The following is a 15,591-nucleotide window of genomic DNA, read 5'->3' as shown; positions in this document are numbered from 1 at the left end:
AGATTCAGTAATTGAATATACTAAAGTTTCCAAACTGGAAGTAAGATGATAACTGGGATGCAAACCACCTCAGAGTGAATACATAACAAATACTGTGACTTTTTTGTAACATAATTTTGTTCCCCAAATACTCAAAATTAAAATCAGTATTTTTTTAATAATATGTTGTTCACTTTGCATTCATATTTTGTATTTTTAGTACAACTTTTTATTCAATGCCATCAATGTTTATTCTGTCCATTTGATATGTTTCTGTCAATGTCCTTGAACTTAATCTCCTTCCTAAGAACATCCTGCATTCTCATACATTTTTGGAACAATCTGAGTCATTACCTCTAGTTTCTATATATAGATTTTCGAATATAGTCCTTACTATCTAGTGGCTTTAGGGAAAAAAATGTTTGTGAAGTGAGACAATGTTTTATTATATAAATAAAACACAAATCACCGTAATTGTTGCAGAGATTTGAACCATTTCTCAATGTATATATCAAACTCTTGAATCTTGTGTTTGCCCGTCAGAATTCAGACATTTTATTTCAGAATATTGGAAGAATAAGACAAAAGAAAGAAATTAATTCATTGCATATTGGTTTGTTCTAAATTTAGAAACAATGGTCAATCTGATATTTCTATTGCCAACATTTAATTTTAAATTGACATGCCTAGTTGGAATAATTATATTTTTGACCTTAGAAGTTAAGGTCAGTTTAATTCAGCTCCATTGCAGGAAAACAAAATATTTTCCGTTATAAAGCAGAACATTCCTATTATTATAAAACAATGTTTCATCCAACTACCCATCAGCAACATGAGAGATCTGATGATTTATTAGAAAAAAATGATTAAAATATTTTGATCAACATTTCAATTTTTCTCTTCAATTAGTTCCTGAATAGAAACATCCAGTCAAATTTAGCATAGTGTAAGGCAGTGTCTATGTGGATTTCCAAAAGACATTTGATAAAGTTCCGCTCATGAGATTATTACAAATGTTATAAATAGAAAGCACATTGGATTGGAGGTAATCATGTGACATGCATTGCTACCTGGCTGGGAGATTGGACACAGAAGATTTGTTCTCTGAATGGTGGGTTATGAAAAGTGATGTTTTCAGTATTTGTAATGTGGCCTCAGAATATATATTAATGACAAGGGTGTAAATGCAAATATAGTTGGTGGTATAGTGGACAGTGAAGAAGGTTATCTAAGATTAGAGAGGTCTTGATAAATTGGGTCAGTGGGCTGATGAGTGGCAGATGGAGTTTAATTTCGATAAATGTGAGGTATTGCATTTTGGTAAAACAACAAAGGCAAGACTTGTACAATTAAAAGTAGGGCCTTGGCTGGTGTTATAGAACAGAGAGACCGAGGGGTTCAGGTACATAATTCTTTGATGTTTGTATCGCATACAGATAGGGTAATTAAGAAGGTGTTTAGCATGCTGTCTTCATTGCTGAGACCTTTGGGTATAGAAGTTGGACATTATGTAGAGGTTGTACAGGACATTGGTGAGGCCTATTCTGGAGTACTGTGAGACCAGTTCTGGTCTCCCTATTATAGGAAGGATATTATTAAGCTGGAGAGTGTTCAGCAGAGATTTAACAACTTTGTTGTTAAGTATGGGAGGTTTGAGTCATAAAGAAAGGTTGGATCGGCTGGAATTTTCTTCACTGGAGTGTATTAGGTTGAGAAGTGACCTTCTAGAGGTTCCTAAAATTATGAGAGGAATAAATAAGGTGAATAGCAAGTGTCTTTTCAGCAGGATGGGAGATTTCAAGACCATGGGGCATATTTTTTAAGGTAAGTGGAGGAATATTTAGAAAAGACATGGGGGCAATTTTTCTTTACACTGAATGATTCTTATGTGGAATCGTAAGGAGGCTACAGCGGTGGATGTGGATACAGTTACAACATTTAAAAGACATTTAGATATGTACATTAATAAGAAATGTTTGGAGCAATATGTGCCAAGTGCAGCCTGATGGGATGAGTTTAGTTTGGGATTATGGTCAGCATAGGCTGGTTGGACTGAAGGGTCTGTGTCTGTGCTGTATGACTCTATGACTTTAGTCTTCAGAAAACAAATCAAAAATCTGAAGAAGATGAATATTTTCTTCAAAGGGATTTTTTGCATTCTTGTATGTAAGTGACTAAAAGATGGTGCACAGGTACAAAGAGGAATCAAAAGGTGAATGGAACTTGGCCCTAAATTCATTTTGGGAATGGAAGCATGGAATACAGAAGTGAGCTAGTGATACTTCTGCTGCAAAGAATCTTGGTCAGACCTGATCTGGAGTACTGCATTCAGTTTGGGTACTGAATCTCAGAAAAAGACATATTGGCCTTGGAAGCGATACTTCACCAATTCACTAGGATGAAAAGAGAACTTAAAAGTTAGATAATAAGAACAAGTTGCATAAAGTTGGTTTGTAGTCCCATGAGTTTATACGTTTGGAGTATGATTAAATCAAGTGTTCAAAACTGTTAAAATTATTAAGGGATTTCACATCATGAATAAAGAGAAGTAATTTCGTCTCATGGGGAAATCCAGAACAAGAGTGCATAACCATAATTAGACCTAGGCCTCATAAAAGTGAAATCAGGAAGCATTTCTCAAATAAGGGGAAGTGGTAAATCAGGACCTGAAGCTCCAAAAGGTTGTGGATCCTCTATGAATGTTAATCTTCAGGAATGAGATCATCAGATTACTCAGATGTAAGTGTATCAAGAATTAAGGATCAAAGGAAGATAAATGGAGTTGAGGTATATATTAGCCATAATCTAACTGAATGTTGTACAGGCATAAGAAGCTGAAAGAATGTTCCTATGCCTATGTTGGTTTGGCATCCAATTGTAACATACAGTAAAATCACACTTAGTCAAATCATAGGGGGTTTGACCACATATTTCTGTTAAGTGGAGCTCTGGAAAGCTAAGGAATGCTCCATGCAACCCAACCTGCCCACAAATGCACTCTGTTAAAAAGTAAATGAAAATGCAGTAACACAGTAACTTAAAGAAAAAAGCCTTCAGTTTTTGATTTGTTCACACTTTATAATAGCCTGACCTTGTGCAGTTAAAGGCATTGAAAATCTTTGGGAGTTAGTGTTACAGAAACACAGAAATCTTTTTTTACTGTTTAATGTGCTGTTTTTAGTAAGTGCTGTGCATTAGTTGGAGTCATACATGGCACTAGGGAAGATGGCTGTGGTTGTTGGAAGTCAGTTATCTCAGCTTCAGGACATTTCTGCAGAAGTTCCTTACAATACTATTCAGGACCGAAACACCTTCAGCTGCTTTATCAATGACCTTCTTTCCATCATAAGGTAAAAAGTGGAGAGGTTCGCTGATGATTGCATAATGTTCAGAACATTCACGAGCCCTCAGATACTGAAGCAGTACATATCCCAACACAGCGAGACTTGGACAACATTCATGCTTGGGCAGGAAAGTGGCAAGTAACATTCCCTCCATGCAAATGCAAGATATTGACCATATCCAATAAAAGACAATCTCACCGTGCCCCTTAATATTCAATGGCACTACAATAGCTGAATCTCCCACCAGCAACATCCAACAACTGGAGTTACCATTGACCAGAAACTGAACTGCACTAGCCCATATGAATACAATGGCTATAAAAGCTGGACTGAGGCTAGGAATTCTGCAGCAAAGTCTATCCACTGTCTAGAAGGCACAAATTAGGAGTGTAATGGAATATTCTACATATACCTGGACAAAGCAGTCCTCTTGTCTGGCACCTTATCCAGAAACATGCATTCCCTCCTGCATGACTGCTCAGCAGCAGCAGTGTGTACCATCTACAAGACGCACTGCAGAAATTCAAGAAAGCTACTTAGACAGTACCTTCAAAACCCATGACCACTGCCATCTAGAAGAACAAGGGCAGCAGATATATGAGAACACCTTCACCAGCAAGTTCCTCTCCAAGCCACTCACCTTCTTGACTAGGAAATATATTGTCATTCCTTCAGTGTTGTTGGGTCAAAATCCTAGAACTTCCTCACCGCACTCTGGGTCCACCTACACCACATGCAGCTGTTCAAGAAAGCAGTTCACCCCTAACTCTTCAAGGGCAATTAGGAATCGGCAATAAAGGTTGGTCCAGCCAGCAAAGCCTACATCTCATTTGTGAATTAAAAAAAACAAGAATGATCCAATCTATTCTGTTGTCAGTGCAGTCAAATATTTTCCATGTTTTTGTGCTGCAATGCAAAATACTGGAACATCTCTATGGCCTTTGTGTCCTAAGCTAAGAAAACAGGTGGGCAAGCAGGCGAGAATTTATTGGACTCTTCAGGATCATTGGCCTCCTCAGGTCAGTCAGTTCCATTTTATGGCACAGAGCATTGTCCATCTTGATATAAATTTCCATGTTGTTTCTGCTGGAATTTTCATGCGTGCCTTTCATATCTCAGTGAAAACAACCGTGTCATTGGGCTGGTTGGCCTAATCTTGTTTTTCCTTTTTCTCAGTTTCTTGCACAAGCGTAGCCTATTTGAACCCTATTTGCGTGGTAAAAGCAATTGACAATTAGGGCTTCCGTTACTATCTTTCATGCCTTCTTCATCATTAACATGGCCTCTAGAACAGTTGCACTCTTGCTTCTTCTCAATGGTCTCAATAACCTGACAGATCAGCTGCCACTAGAAATTGGTTTCTGGTGCCTAATTAACCCCAGTTCATTGGCTGGTGGTGGTTGGGAGGCAGAACATACTTGGGGCCAGAAATAGCAGGGTGCACAGGCAGTTGTGTACAACATTCCATATGGTAACGCCTCACACCCCCACTCCCATCACTGTCCTTTCTCTCTCTCTCTCTCTCTCTCTCCACCTCCCCATTCTCCCAACCTGCAAACTGGGTCCTCTTCTCCTTCCCCCACCCCAGTCCTCAATCTCTTCCTCACTAACCCCCCCATACTTTCTCCTGCAGAACTCCATTTGAATAGTGTGCTTTTTGAGCACATGACATCATCAGAACTCTACGTATTGGGATAGCCTTTCTGAAATTGTGCATGTGCGTATTTCCTAATCAGTGTGCATGTGCAGTTGTAAACAACACCACGTGTCAGCAGACACAGGCTTAATATTAACAAATTTACATACAACTTAGGAGCTGAAGTAGATCATTCAGCATTTCAAGCCTGCTCCAATATGCGATAAGATCACAGTTGGTCAGTTTGTGCTTTGAAAACCACATCCCCATCTGCCCTGATAACCATAGATTCCCTTGCCTAACAAGAGTCTAAAATCCACCTAAACTCAATGACCCACATCCACTGTCTTCTGAGGCAGAGAGTTACAAAGTAACACAACCCTCTGATATATTAAAAAAATTATCTTTATCTCTGTCCTGAAAGATGCCTTCTAATTTAAAAGAGTGGCCCTGTTTCTGGACTCATCCCCAAAAGGAAACATCCTTTCCACATTTACCTTGTTAAGACCTTTCTAAACTCCAGTGGATACAAGCCCAATCTGTCCAATCTTTCCTCATAAGATGACCCACTCATTCCAGCTATCAATCTGGCAAATAAAAGCAAAATACAGCATTTGCTGGAAATCTGAAATAAAAACTGAAAATTCTGGAGGAACTCAACAGGTGCGGAAAGGGAAACAGCGTTAAGTTCCAAGTCCAAAGACTCTTCTTTGGAACTAATCTAGAATCAATCTAGCAAACCTTGTCTGAACTGCCTCGAACACATTTAAATCCTTCCTGAACTAAAAAGACCAAGAACAGCACACATTATTCAAGATGTGATCTTACCAAAGTCCCATATAAATGGAGCATAACATTCTTACTTTTATAAAAGTGAAAATGCTGGAGAAACACAGCAGGTCTAGCAGCATTTGTTTGGAGATAACTGATGAAATAGAGTAACCTTTCTTGTTTAAAATGTAAACAAAACTTGACAGTTAACCATCAGTCATAATAAACAAGTGAATTCTCCATGTCAATCCGAATATCAATCAAAGACCACATGTCAACAATTCAGATTTTTCCTCTCATGCAGCATAGATTTTGTTTTCCCTTTAATTTGGTACTTACTGTCAATTGTCATAGAGCCATAGAGCATGGAAGCAGACCCTTCAGTCCAACTCATCCATGCCAACCAAATTTGCCAAACTAGACTAGTTCCACTTAGAGTCATAGGGTTGTACTTGCCTGCATTTGCCCATGATTCTCTAAACCTTTCCTATTCGTGTACCTATATATAGTCTTTTAAACGTTGTAATCGTACCTGTGTCTATCACTTCCCCTGGCAGTTCATTCCACACACACACACCTCCTTCTGTGTAAAAAATTGCCCCTCAGGTCCCTTTTAATTCTTTCTCCTCTTGCCTTAAAAATATGCCCCTAGTTTTGAACTCACGGACCATAAGGAAAAGACCTTTGCTGTTCACCTTATCTATGCCCCTCATGATTTTATAAAGTTCCTATGCTCCAAAGAGTCCAAGCCTATCCAGCCTTATAGTTCAAATCCTCCAGTCCCGACAACATCCTGGTAGATCTTTCCTGGACCCTAGCTTCAAACTAAGAAAGTATGAAGCATGTCACTGTTGATTTTCAAAAAATCTTGGGCGTATTCTTACAAGGAATGCAGAAAGTTAGCACAGCTATGCATCAAGCAGTTAGGAAGGCCAATGGCATATTGGTCTTTATTGCAAGGGGTTTGGAGTGCAGAAATAAATAAGTCTTGCTACAATTGTATAAAGCTTTGGTGCAACCACATCTGGAATGCTGTACCACGTGCAATTTTACTCTCCACTTTTAATGAAGGATATACTTGTATTGAAGATGTCAGAACAAAGATTTGCTAACTTGGTGCCTGGAATGAGAGGGTTGTCCTCTGATGAAAGGCCAAGCAAACTGAATCTCCCATTTCTGAAGTTTAGAAAAATGAGAAGCTATCTCAATGAAACATACAAGGTTATGAGTCGAGTAGTTGCAGTGGTACTGTCTCAGGGTAAGGAGCCAATCACTTAGGATTGAAATAAGGATAAATTACTTCAGTAAAACGATCGTGAATCTTTCTAATTGTCTACTCCAAAAGTAGCCAAAAGTATAGTTAATGCTTCATCATTGACTAAATTTAAGACTGAGATAAATAATGTTGTAAGGCATTATCAGCGTGTTAAATGGGACAGTTTTCAATCAAATCTAGCAACTCAAGCTGGGCATCCATAGGGCATTATGGGCCATTAGTAGCAGCAGAACTGTACTCCAACTCAATCTGTAATCTCATGGCATATCCCTGACTCTACCATAACAATCAATCTAGGGGATTAACCCTGGTTCAATGAAGAGTGCAGGAGGACATGCCAGGAACAGCACCAGGCATAACTAAAATGAGTTGTTAACCTGGTAAAGCTGCTAAACAGGACTATTTCCATGCCAAACAGCACAAGCAGCACATGATAGAGCTAAGTAATCACACAACCAATGGATCAGATCTAAGCTATGGCATCTTGCCACATCCAATAATGAATGGCAATGGACAATTAAACAACTCACTGGAGGAGAAACCATGGGGTGGCGTGATGGCTCAGTGGTAAGCACTGCTGCTTTACAACACCAGGCACCTGGGTTCAATTCCAGCTTCAGGCAATTGCCTGTGTGGAGTTTGTACATTCTCCCATGTCTGCATGGGTTTCTGCTGGATGCTCCGGTTTCTACCCACAGTCCAAAGATGTGCAGGTTAGGTGGATTGGCCATGCTAAATTGCCCATTGTGTCCAGGGATGTGGATTAGGTTAGGTGGATTAGCTATGGGAAATGCAGGGTTATAGGGATAGGGTAGGGGGGTAGGTTTGGGTGGGATGTTCTTTGGGGAGTCGCTGTGAGCTTGTTGGGCCGAATAGCCTGTTTCCACACTGTCTGGATTCTACTCTATTAATATTGCCATCATCAATAATGGGGTGGCCCATCACAACAGTGTAAGAGATAAGGCTGAAGCAGTTGCAAAAACTTTCAGCCAGAAGTGCTGAGTGGATGATCCATCTCAGCCACTTTCAGAGGTCGCCAACACTACAGATGCCAGTCTTCAGCCAATACAACTCACTCTACATGATAGCAACAAATGGTTGGAGGGACTGAACGGACCCTGACAACATTCTAATAATATTACTGAACACTTGTGCTCCAGAACTTGTCACACCCTAGTCAAGCTGTTCCAGCACTGCTACAGCACTGGTCATCTAACCGACAATGTGGAAAATTGCCCAGTCATGTCCTCTATACAAAAAGCAGGAGAATCCAAACCAGTCAATTACTGTCCATCCCATTAGTAAAGTGATGGAAAGTGTCATGAACAGTGCTATCAAGCAGCACCTGCTCAGTGACTCCCGATTTGGGATCCACTGGGGCCACTCAGGTCCTGGCCTCATTACAGCCTTGGTTCAAACATGGACAAACAGCTGAATTCCAGAAGTGAGGTGAGATCGATAGCCCTTGACATCGAGGCTGCATTTGAATGAGTGTGGGATTAACGAGCCCAAAACTGGAGTTAATGGGAATCAGAGGGAAAGTTCTCAGCTGTTTGGAGTCATACCCGGGACTTAGGAAGATGGTCACAGTTGTTGGAGATCAGTTATCTCAGCTTCAGGACATCTCTGCAGGAGTTCCTGAGGGTAGTGTCCAGACCCGTCTCCAGCTGCTTCATCAGTAACCTCTCTTCCGTCATAAAGTTAGAAATTGAGATGTTCACCGCTGATACTGAGGCAGACCATGTTCAAATACAACAAGATCTGAACAATATCCAGGCTTGGATTGAAAAGTGGAAGTAATATTCATGCCACACAAATGACAGGCACAGACCATCTCCAATAAGAGACAATCTAACCACCGCCCCTTGACGTTCAATGGCACTACCCTCACTGAACCCCCCACTATCAACATTCTGGGGGTAACCATTGATCAGAAACTGAACTTGACTAGCCATATAAATACAGTGGCTACAAAAGCAAGCCAAATCCTAAGAATATTGCAGCCAATAACTTGCATCTTGACTCCCAAAAATCTGTCCTCCATCTACAAGGCACAAGTTAGGAGTGAGACACGCTACCTAACTGGATAAGTGCAGGTCCAGCAATACTCATGAAGCTTGACACCACTGAAGATAAAGCAACCCACTTGATTGGCACCACATCAACAAATATCTATGCCCTGCATGAGCAATGCTCCATATCGGCAATGTATACGATCTGCAAGATGCACTGCAGAAATGTGTCAACAATCCTGAGACAGCACCTTCCAAACTCACTGCCATCTAGAGGGACAAAGGCAACAGATACATGGGAACATCACCACCTACAAGTTCCCCGTTAAGCCAGTCACTATCCTGACCTGGAAATATGTCACTTTTCCTTCAGTGTTGCTGGGTCAAAAACCCAGAATTGCCTTCCTAATGGCATTATGGGTCTATTTACAGCACACGACCTGCAGTGGTACAAGAAAGCAGCTCAGCACCACTTTCTAAGGGCAACTAGGGATGGGCAATAGCTGGCCCAGCTAGTTAGGCCCATGTCCTATGAGTGAACAAATAAAAACATATGCTTAGTATCACAGAATCAAGGGATCTGGGGAGCTGAAACCAAGATCAGTTGTGATCATATTGAATGACAAAGAATGTAGGGTGGCATGGTGGTTCAATGATTAACACTGCTGCCTCACAGCAGCAACAACCCCGATTCCACCCTCAGGAGACTGTGTGGAGTTTGTGCATTCTCCCCATGTCTGTGTGGGCTTCCTCTGGGTGCTTCAGTTTCTTCCCACAGTCCAAAGATATGCAGGTTAGGTGGCTTGGCCATGCTAAATTGCCCCATAGTGTCCATGGATGTGCAGGCTAGGTGGATTAGCCATGAGGAATTCAGGAGTACAGGGATAGGATAGGGGGATGGGTCTGGGTGGGATGCTTTTTGAAAGGTTGGTGTGAACTTGATGGGCTGAATGGCCTGCTTCCACACTGTAAGAATTCTGTGAAGAAATTCTATGGTAGCCCATGTGGTCTGCTCCTGTTCCTGCTCCTTGTGTTTAAAGTGTATGTTCCAAACTCAATTCTGTTAATTTTGTTATTTGAGTCTCAGTATCTGAATTCATGGGAGTTGAGTCACACTGCTGTATAATTTCTTGTATGATATTTCCTTATTGTGAAACAAAGATAACTTTTTGTGACCTGAACCAGATATTCATACCATATGCAAGTCAAATTACATGCCTATTCAATTACATAAGAATATAAGAACTTGGAGCAGGAGTAGGTAATTCAGCCCTTTGAGCCTGCTCTACCATTTAATATGACCATGGATGATCTCATCTGAGCCTCAGCTCCACTTTCCTGCCTGGTCTCCATGACCCTTCAACCCCTTACTAATTATAAATCTGTCTATCGCCTCTATAAATTTACTCAATTTCCCAACATCCACTGCAATCTGGGGTAGTGAATTACACAGATTCGTGACTCTGTGAGAGAAATAATTTCTCCACATTGCTCTTTTAAATCTGCTACCCGTAATCCCAAAACTATGACTTCTCCTTCTAGATTGCCCCACATAAGGAAATATCCTCTCTATGACTACTTTGTCAATCCCCTCCAATGTCTTATATATCCCAGTTAGATCTCCTCACGTTCTTCTAAACTTCAGATAGTAAAGGCCTAAACTGCTCAATCTCTCTTCATAAGCCAAACCCCTTATTTCTTGAACCAATTTAATGAAACTCCTCTGAACTGCCTCCAATGCAATTACAGTCCTCCTCAAGTAGGGGACCAAAAATGTATTCCAGGTGCAGTCGCACTTAGTGACTTGTACAGTTGCAGCAAAACTTCCCCACTTTTCTACTCTTTCCTTTTCACAATAAATGCCAAAATTCCGTATGCTTTCCTCATTACCTGCTGTGTCTGCATACCAGTTTTCTGAGATTTGTGCAAAATGACACTCAGATCCCTCCGCACCAAAGCAATCTGAAGTTTCTCTTCTTTTAGATATTAAGTTGCCTTTCTATTCTTCCAACCAAAATAGATAACCTCACACTTATCCACTTTAAACTTCTGCCAAATTTTGATACATTTGCAAACTTCTACTTCTTCATTGAAACTTATTTTACCACCTATTTTAGTGCCATCTGCAAATTTGGCTATTTCTATATGTGCATCCATGATCTTACCTTGTGTCTTAAAACTTTTGTGTGGCACCTTATCAAATGCTTTCTGGAAGTCCAAATATAGTACATCAACAGGATCCTGATTATTCATCTTTCTTGTAACATCTTCAAAGAATTCTAGCAAATTAGTCAAACATGATTTACCCTTCATAAAACCATGCTGACTCTGATAGATTGAGTTTTGACTTTCCAAATGTCTTGTTATTACTTCCTTAGTAATGGACTGTAACAAACAACACATGTTATACTAACACGCATTATATTAGCATTTTTCCAATCCTCTGAAACCTTTCCCCTAGCCAGGGAATTTAACACTACTATAACCAAAAGATCCACTGTCACTGCTGCCATTACCTTTAAGACCATAGGATGTAGGCCATCTGGCCTTGGAGACTTGTTTTCCTTTAATCCCAATAGTCTGATCAGTACTTTTTCCCTAGTGATGACAATTGTTCAAAGCTCTTTCCTTTCTATAAGCCCTACATTATTCGTTACTATTGGGATGGTACTACTGTCCTCCACCATTAAAACTGAAGCAACATATTTATTTGGTGTCTCTGCCATTTTTGTTTTCTCTAGTGTTAACTCCATAGTCTCATCCTCCAAATGACCAACATTCACTTTAGGTATTCTCTTCTCTTTCATGTACTTAGAGAAGCTTTTGCTATCTATTTTTATGTTTTGCATGAGTTTTCTTTCGTAATTTACCTTCCTCTTTTTATTATGGTTTTAGTAACCCTTTGTTGATCTTTAAAATTTTTCTGATCTTCCAGCTGCCACTCACCTTTGAATTATGGTATGCCTTAGGTTTTGTCTTTATAATATCCTTAAGTTCCTTGCTTAGCCATGCATGTTTTATCCACCTCTTCCAATCTTTCTTCCTTCCTGCATATGCTTCAGTTAGAAGCAATTGAGAACCTCCTTAAACATCAGCCACTGCTCATCAACTGTCCTACCTTTTAGCCTTCCTGCCCAGTCCACGAGGGCCGGATTTGTCCTCATGCCTATCTTTAACCTTTGTTTAACTCCAGAACACTAGACTCCAGTTTCTCGCCCTCCGACTGAAATTCTATCTTACTATGATCATTGATTATTGGAGAATCCTTTACTATGAGATCAGCAATTAATCATACCTCATTACACAAATATCAAATCAATAATAGCCTACTCCCTGGTTGGTTCCAGAACATATTGCTCCAAGAAACAATCTCTAATGCATTCAATGAATTCTCCTGCAAGGCTACCCTTACCAATTTGATTAATCCAGGCTATATGCATATTATAATCACCCATGATTCTTTTTGTACCTTTCTTACAAGCCTCCAGTATTTCTTGGTTTTACTGTACCCCACTGCAGGACTCTCATTTGGGGACCCACGGATTATTCCCACCAGGAATTTCTTTCCCTTGCTATTTCTTATCTCTACTCAGACTGATTCTACATTTTGATCACCAGCCTTGATATTATTACTCACTACAGCATTTTACTAACAAAACTACACCACCTCCTTTTCCTTCCTGCCTGTCTTTCCAAAATACTGAGTACGCTTGGATATTCAATTCCCAAATCTGCTGTCCTTGGAATTTTGGCTCCCATGGGATTACGGACTGCAGGTAGAGTGGAGAGGCATTTCTGGAGAGACCTGAAAGGACAATTCTGGGATGCCAGCGCATGGTTCCTCACCCTGCTGAATGCCAACTTGCACCAATCTTTCTCCTTGACAGAAAGGAGCACCTGGAGTGACATCACGATCTCTCATATCTGTCACCGCGCCGCGGGTACTAAACACCAATGACTGGAGCAAAGAAGCACAGGTCTGTGCATATATCTGGCACACAGTGAGTGTGCTTGACCTAGATCTCCATGGCAGCTGCCAGTCTGCCCATGGAGGTAGCCATGGGCATGCTAGAGGCAGTGTGAAACAGATGACATTCGTGAACTCCTACAACCTTTGAATCAGTTTCCTGACTGCCTTTGACAAACCTGCCTGCTCTTCCTGTGTCTGTTTGTGCACTTGAATGAAATTCTTAGTGAATGACACCATGAGGCTCTCTCTACCTGGGAGCAGGTGCATAGTCCTCATATGCCAGCAACCTGGGGTGTGTATCCCTCAGCCAGCTACGGAGGAGTGGCAGTAACATTCAGGATCACCTGAATGTGATCCTGGCTATACGCTAGTTAAAGTACCAACCAAGGTGTCAGTATCTGAACTGCTGAACGACATGGGAGACAGCCTGTGACACACATCCCTCAGATGAAGTACCAGTGTGTGTCTTTTTCCTCAGGTGTGAAGGAGGGGCTGATGTTCTGCAGAGCTGGTGTCTTCAAGGCAGTGACTGTGTGGATGCCACAGATGCCTGTAGGAGATGAGAGGGAGAGAGAGACAGTAATGGGGGAGCAAAACAGCTCTTGAAAATTAATTTTGCCTAGCTGCTAGGATATGGAGGTCTTGGCATCATCACATGAGCAGTTGTGGTCCTCTCCATTTTGGGCAAAGATTCTCTCCTCATAAGGGATCATGGATGAATTTTGGGTCTCCACCATCCATCTTTGCTCTCTCTGTTCTATGTGTGATCTTTTCTCCTGGAATAAGACAAAGGGAGGATTTAGTGAGATGAAGGTTGCTGGTACAGATCGAGGAAAGGTGGTGAGATGTGCTAAGTGAGTAAGTAGGCATCACAGAGGGCACGCAGGGTTAGAAATCTGGGGGATTGTGGTAGGTGGCAGAGAATGATGGAAGATGATGAATGAATTAATGAGAATGATGGACGTTCAGCCTTGGTGGGACTTGGATACGGAAGCATACAGTGAAGGTGAGCTAGCAAAGAGAAGATGGTGGCACTTACCTTTGTGGAGCACAGAAGACCATTAACCTTCATCCTGTGCTGCTGAGCAATTCTCCATGCCACGGATATCACACTGACCTGGCAGGCAACTTCAGGCCCAATGGCAGGGTCTGTTGCCATGATCTCCTCTGAAGCTCCTGAGGAAATTAGATAATCCTCCTCTTCACCACACTGTCCACCAGAACCTCCAGGTCCCAATCAGCAAAGTGAGGTGCCAAGTTGCTTGTCAGCCATCTCCAAGGTAACACCTCTGACACTGCAACTGTGAATGAGTTCCTAGCTGGCAGAAATTGACCTGGTCCTCATCTGGAGTTTAAATATGGTGCCACCAGTGAGAGATCCAGAAGGTCTTGGCAGTCACAAGTACTTTTGCCAGTGGCAATGTCACAGAGCACTGAGCCTACAAAATGAGGTGAGCTGCATATCATTATGTGAGAAAATCTGAAAGGGCTCATGGAGAAACCTTGTATAAAACTTCCCAAAATTGTCAATTTTTGGTGAAATTCAGCCCAAGATTTCTGCACAGTCACGCTAATTTAATTTCAGTCGAAGATTGCAGCTCTGGACCCAAGCTGTGACTGCAAATTAAGGAAAATGGAGAAACCACATCATAGAAATACAATATCCAGATCCATTCATAGCTGCCCAAGGTTGTAGCAGACACCATCATCCTTGGATTAGATCCTGTATGAAGTGTGAATTTTAAAACTAACAGATTGTCACAGGATAATTATAATGCAAACAGAAGGCATTTAAAACAACAAATATAAAACAATAATTTAAAGTACAAATGCAGCACATCACGTTGAAATAAAAAAAGCTGTGCAACAAATGAAACTATAATACAAATCCAATACAATAAATTAAAGTATAAACACTAGAGCAAATATAGTGCATGACTTTAAAATTCAAATATATACCATTTTACTGTTGAAACAACTACCAGCAATATCAGCAGAACATGTATTAACACATTCATTTGACACACTCTTAGTCTTCAATTTCAATACAGATCTAACCAATTTAAAATGAAAATTTGCTCATGTCTATAGCAAAATGTGAGATGAGTAAATCATTCTGAACTGCTCAAGGGGGATTCAAGTGCTATTAATGTAATACTGTGCAGGCAGATTCAGTGCTTGTTCTTACCTTTGTGGATACATCTTGCACCATATGAGGAAAATTGGTCCAAATAAATTAATGAAGCAGCATGGATCAAAGAACCAGGGAATATGGGATATGTGAATAATAAAGAACAACCTGAAAGAATAAGGAGTTCGGCACAAATAATGAAATGCAGAGATAATAAGAGAAAATATGCAAAAGGCACATAGTCAATAAAAGTGTAATATGAAAGAGTTGAAAACCAACAGAAAGATTTAAGATAAAAAGAGAGAAAGAATTTCAGTGTGCCAGCAGGAACACAATTACAGGAAGACAGAGGCCAAGTTATTTCAGTTGTCTTTTGAACAATCCTACTTGAAAACAAAGATTATCCAACAAAAAGATGTGAACAACAGCTGTTTCCAGAACAATGTGTGTGTACCCCAGTAGTTTCAATTTT

At 40.6% G+C, this 15,591-nt stretch overlaps 1 protein-coding gene across 1 annotated transcript in view; it reads right to left on the bottom strand.

Moving 5' to 3' along the window:
* Positions 1-14,147, bottom strand: part of LOC109936628 (WD repeat-containing protein 19) — a 142,212-nt gene extending 128,065 nt beyond the window's left edge. The window contains exons 1-3 of the mRNA XM_048600926.1: positions 14,028-14,147; positions 12,865-12,976; positions 11,184-11,297 (exon numbers count right to left, since the gene is read on the bottom strand). Coding sequence (XP_048456883.1) covers positions 11,184-11,297; positions 12,865-12,976; positions 14,028-14,147 — 346 coding nt within the window. The remainder of the gene's footprint in view (positions 1-11,183; positions 11,298-12,864; positions 12,977-14,027) is intronic.
* Between the last annotated feature and the right edge of the window lie 1,444 nt (positions 14,148-15,591).

Source organism: Rhincodon typus, chromosome 1 (genome assembly GCF_021869965.1).
Source record: "Rhincodon typus isolate 14 chromosome 1, sRhiTyp1.1, whole genome shotgun sequence".
NCBI classification, from domain to species: domain Eukaryota; kingdom Metazoa; phylum Chordata; class Chondrichthyes; order Orectolobiformes; family Rhincodontidae; genus Rhincodon; species Rhincodon typus.
Note: the sequence above shows the minus strand (reverse complement) of the source record. Positions and strands in the feature narration are given on the sequence as shown.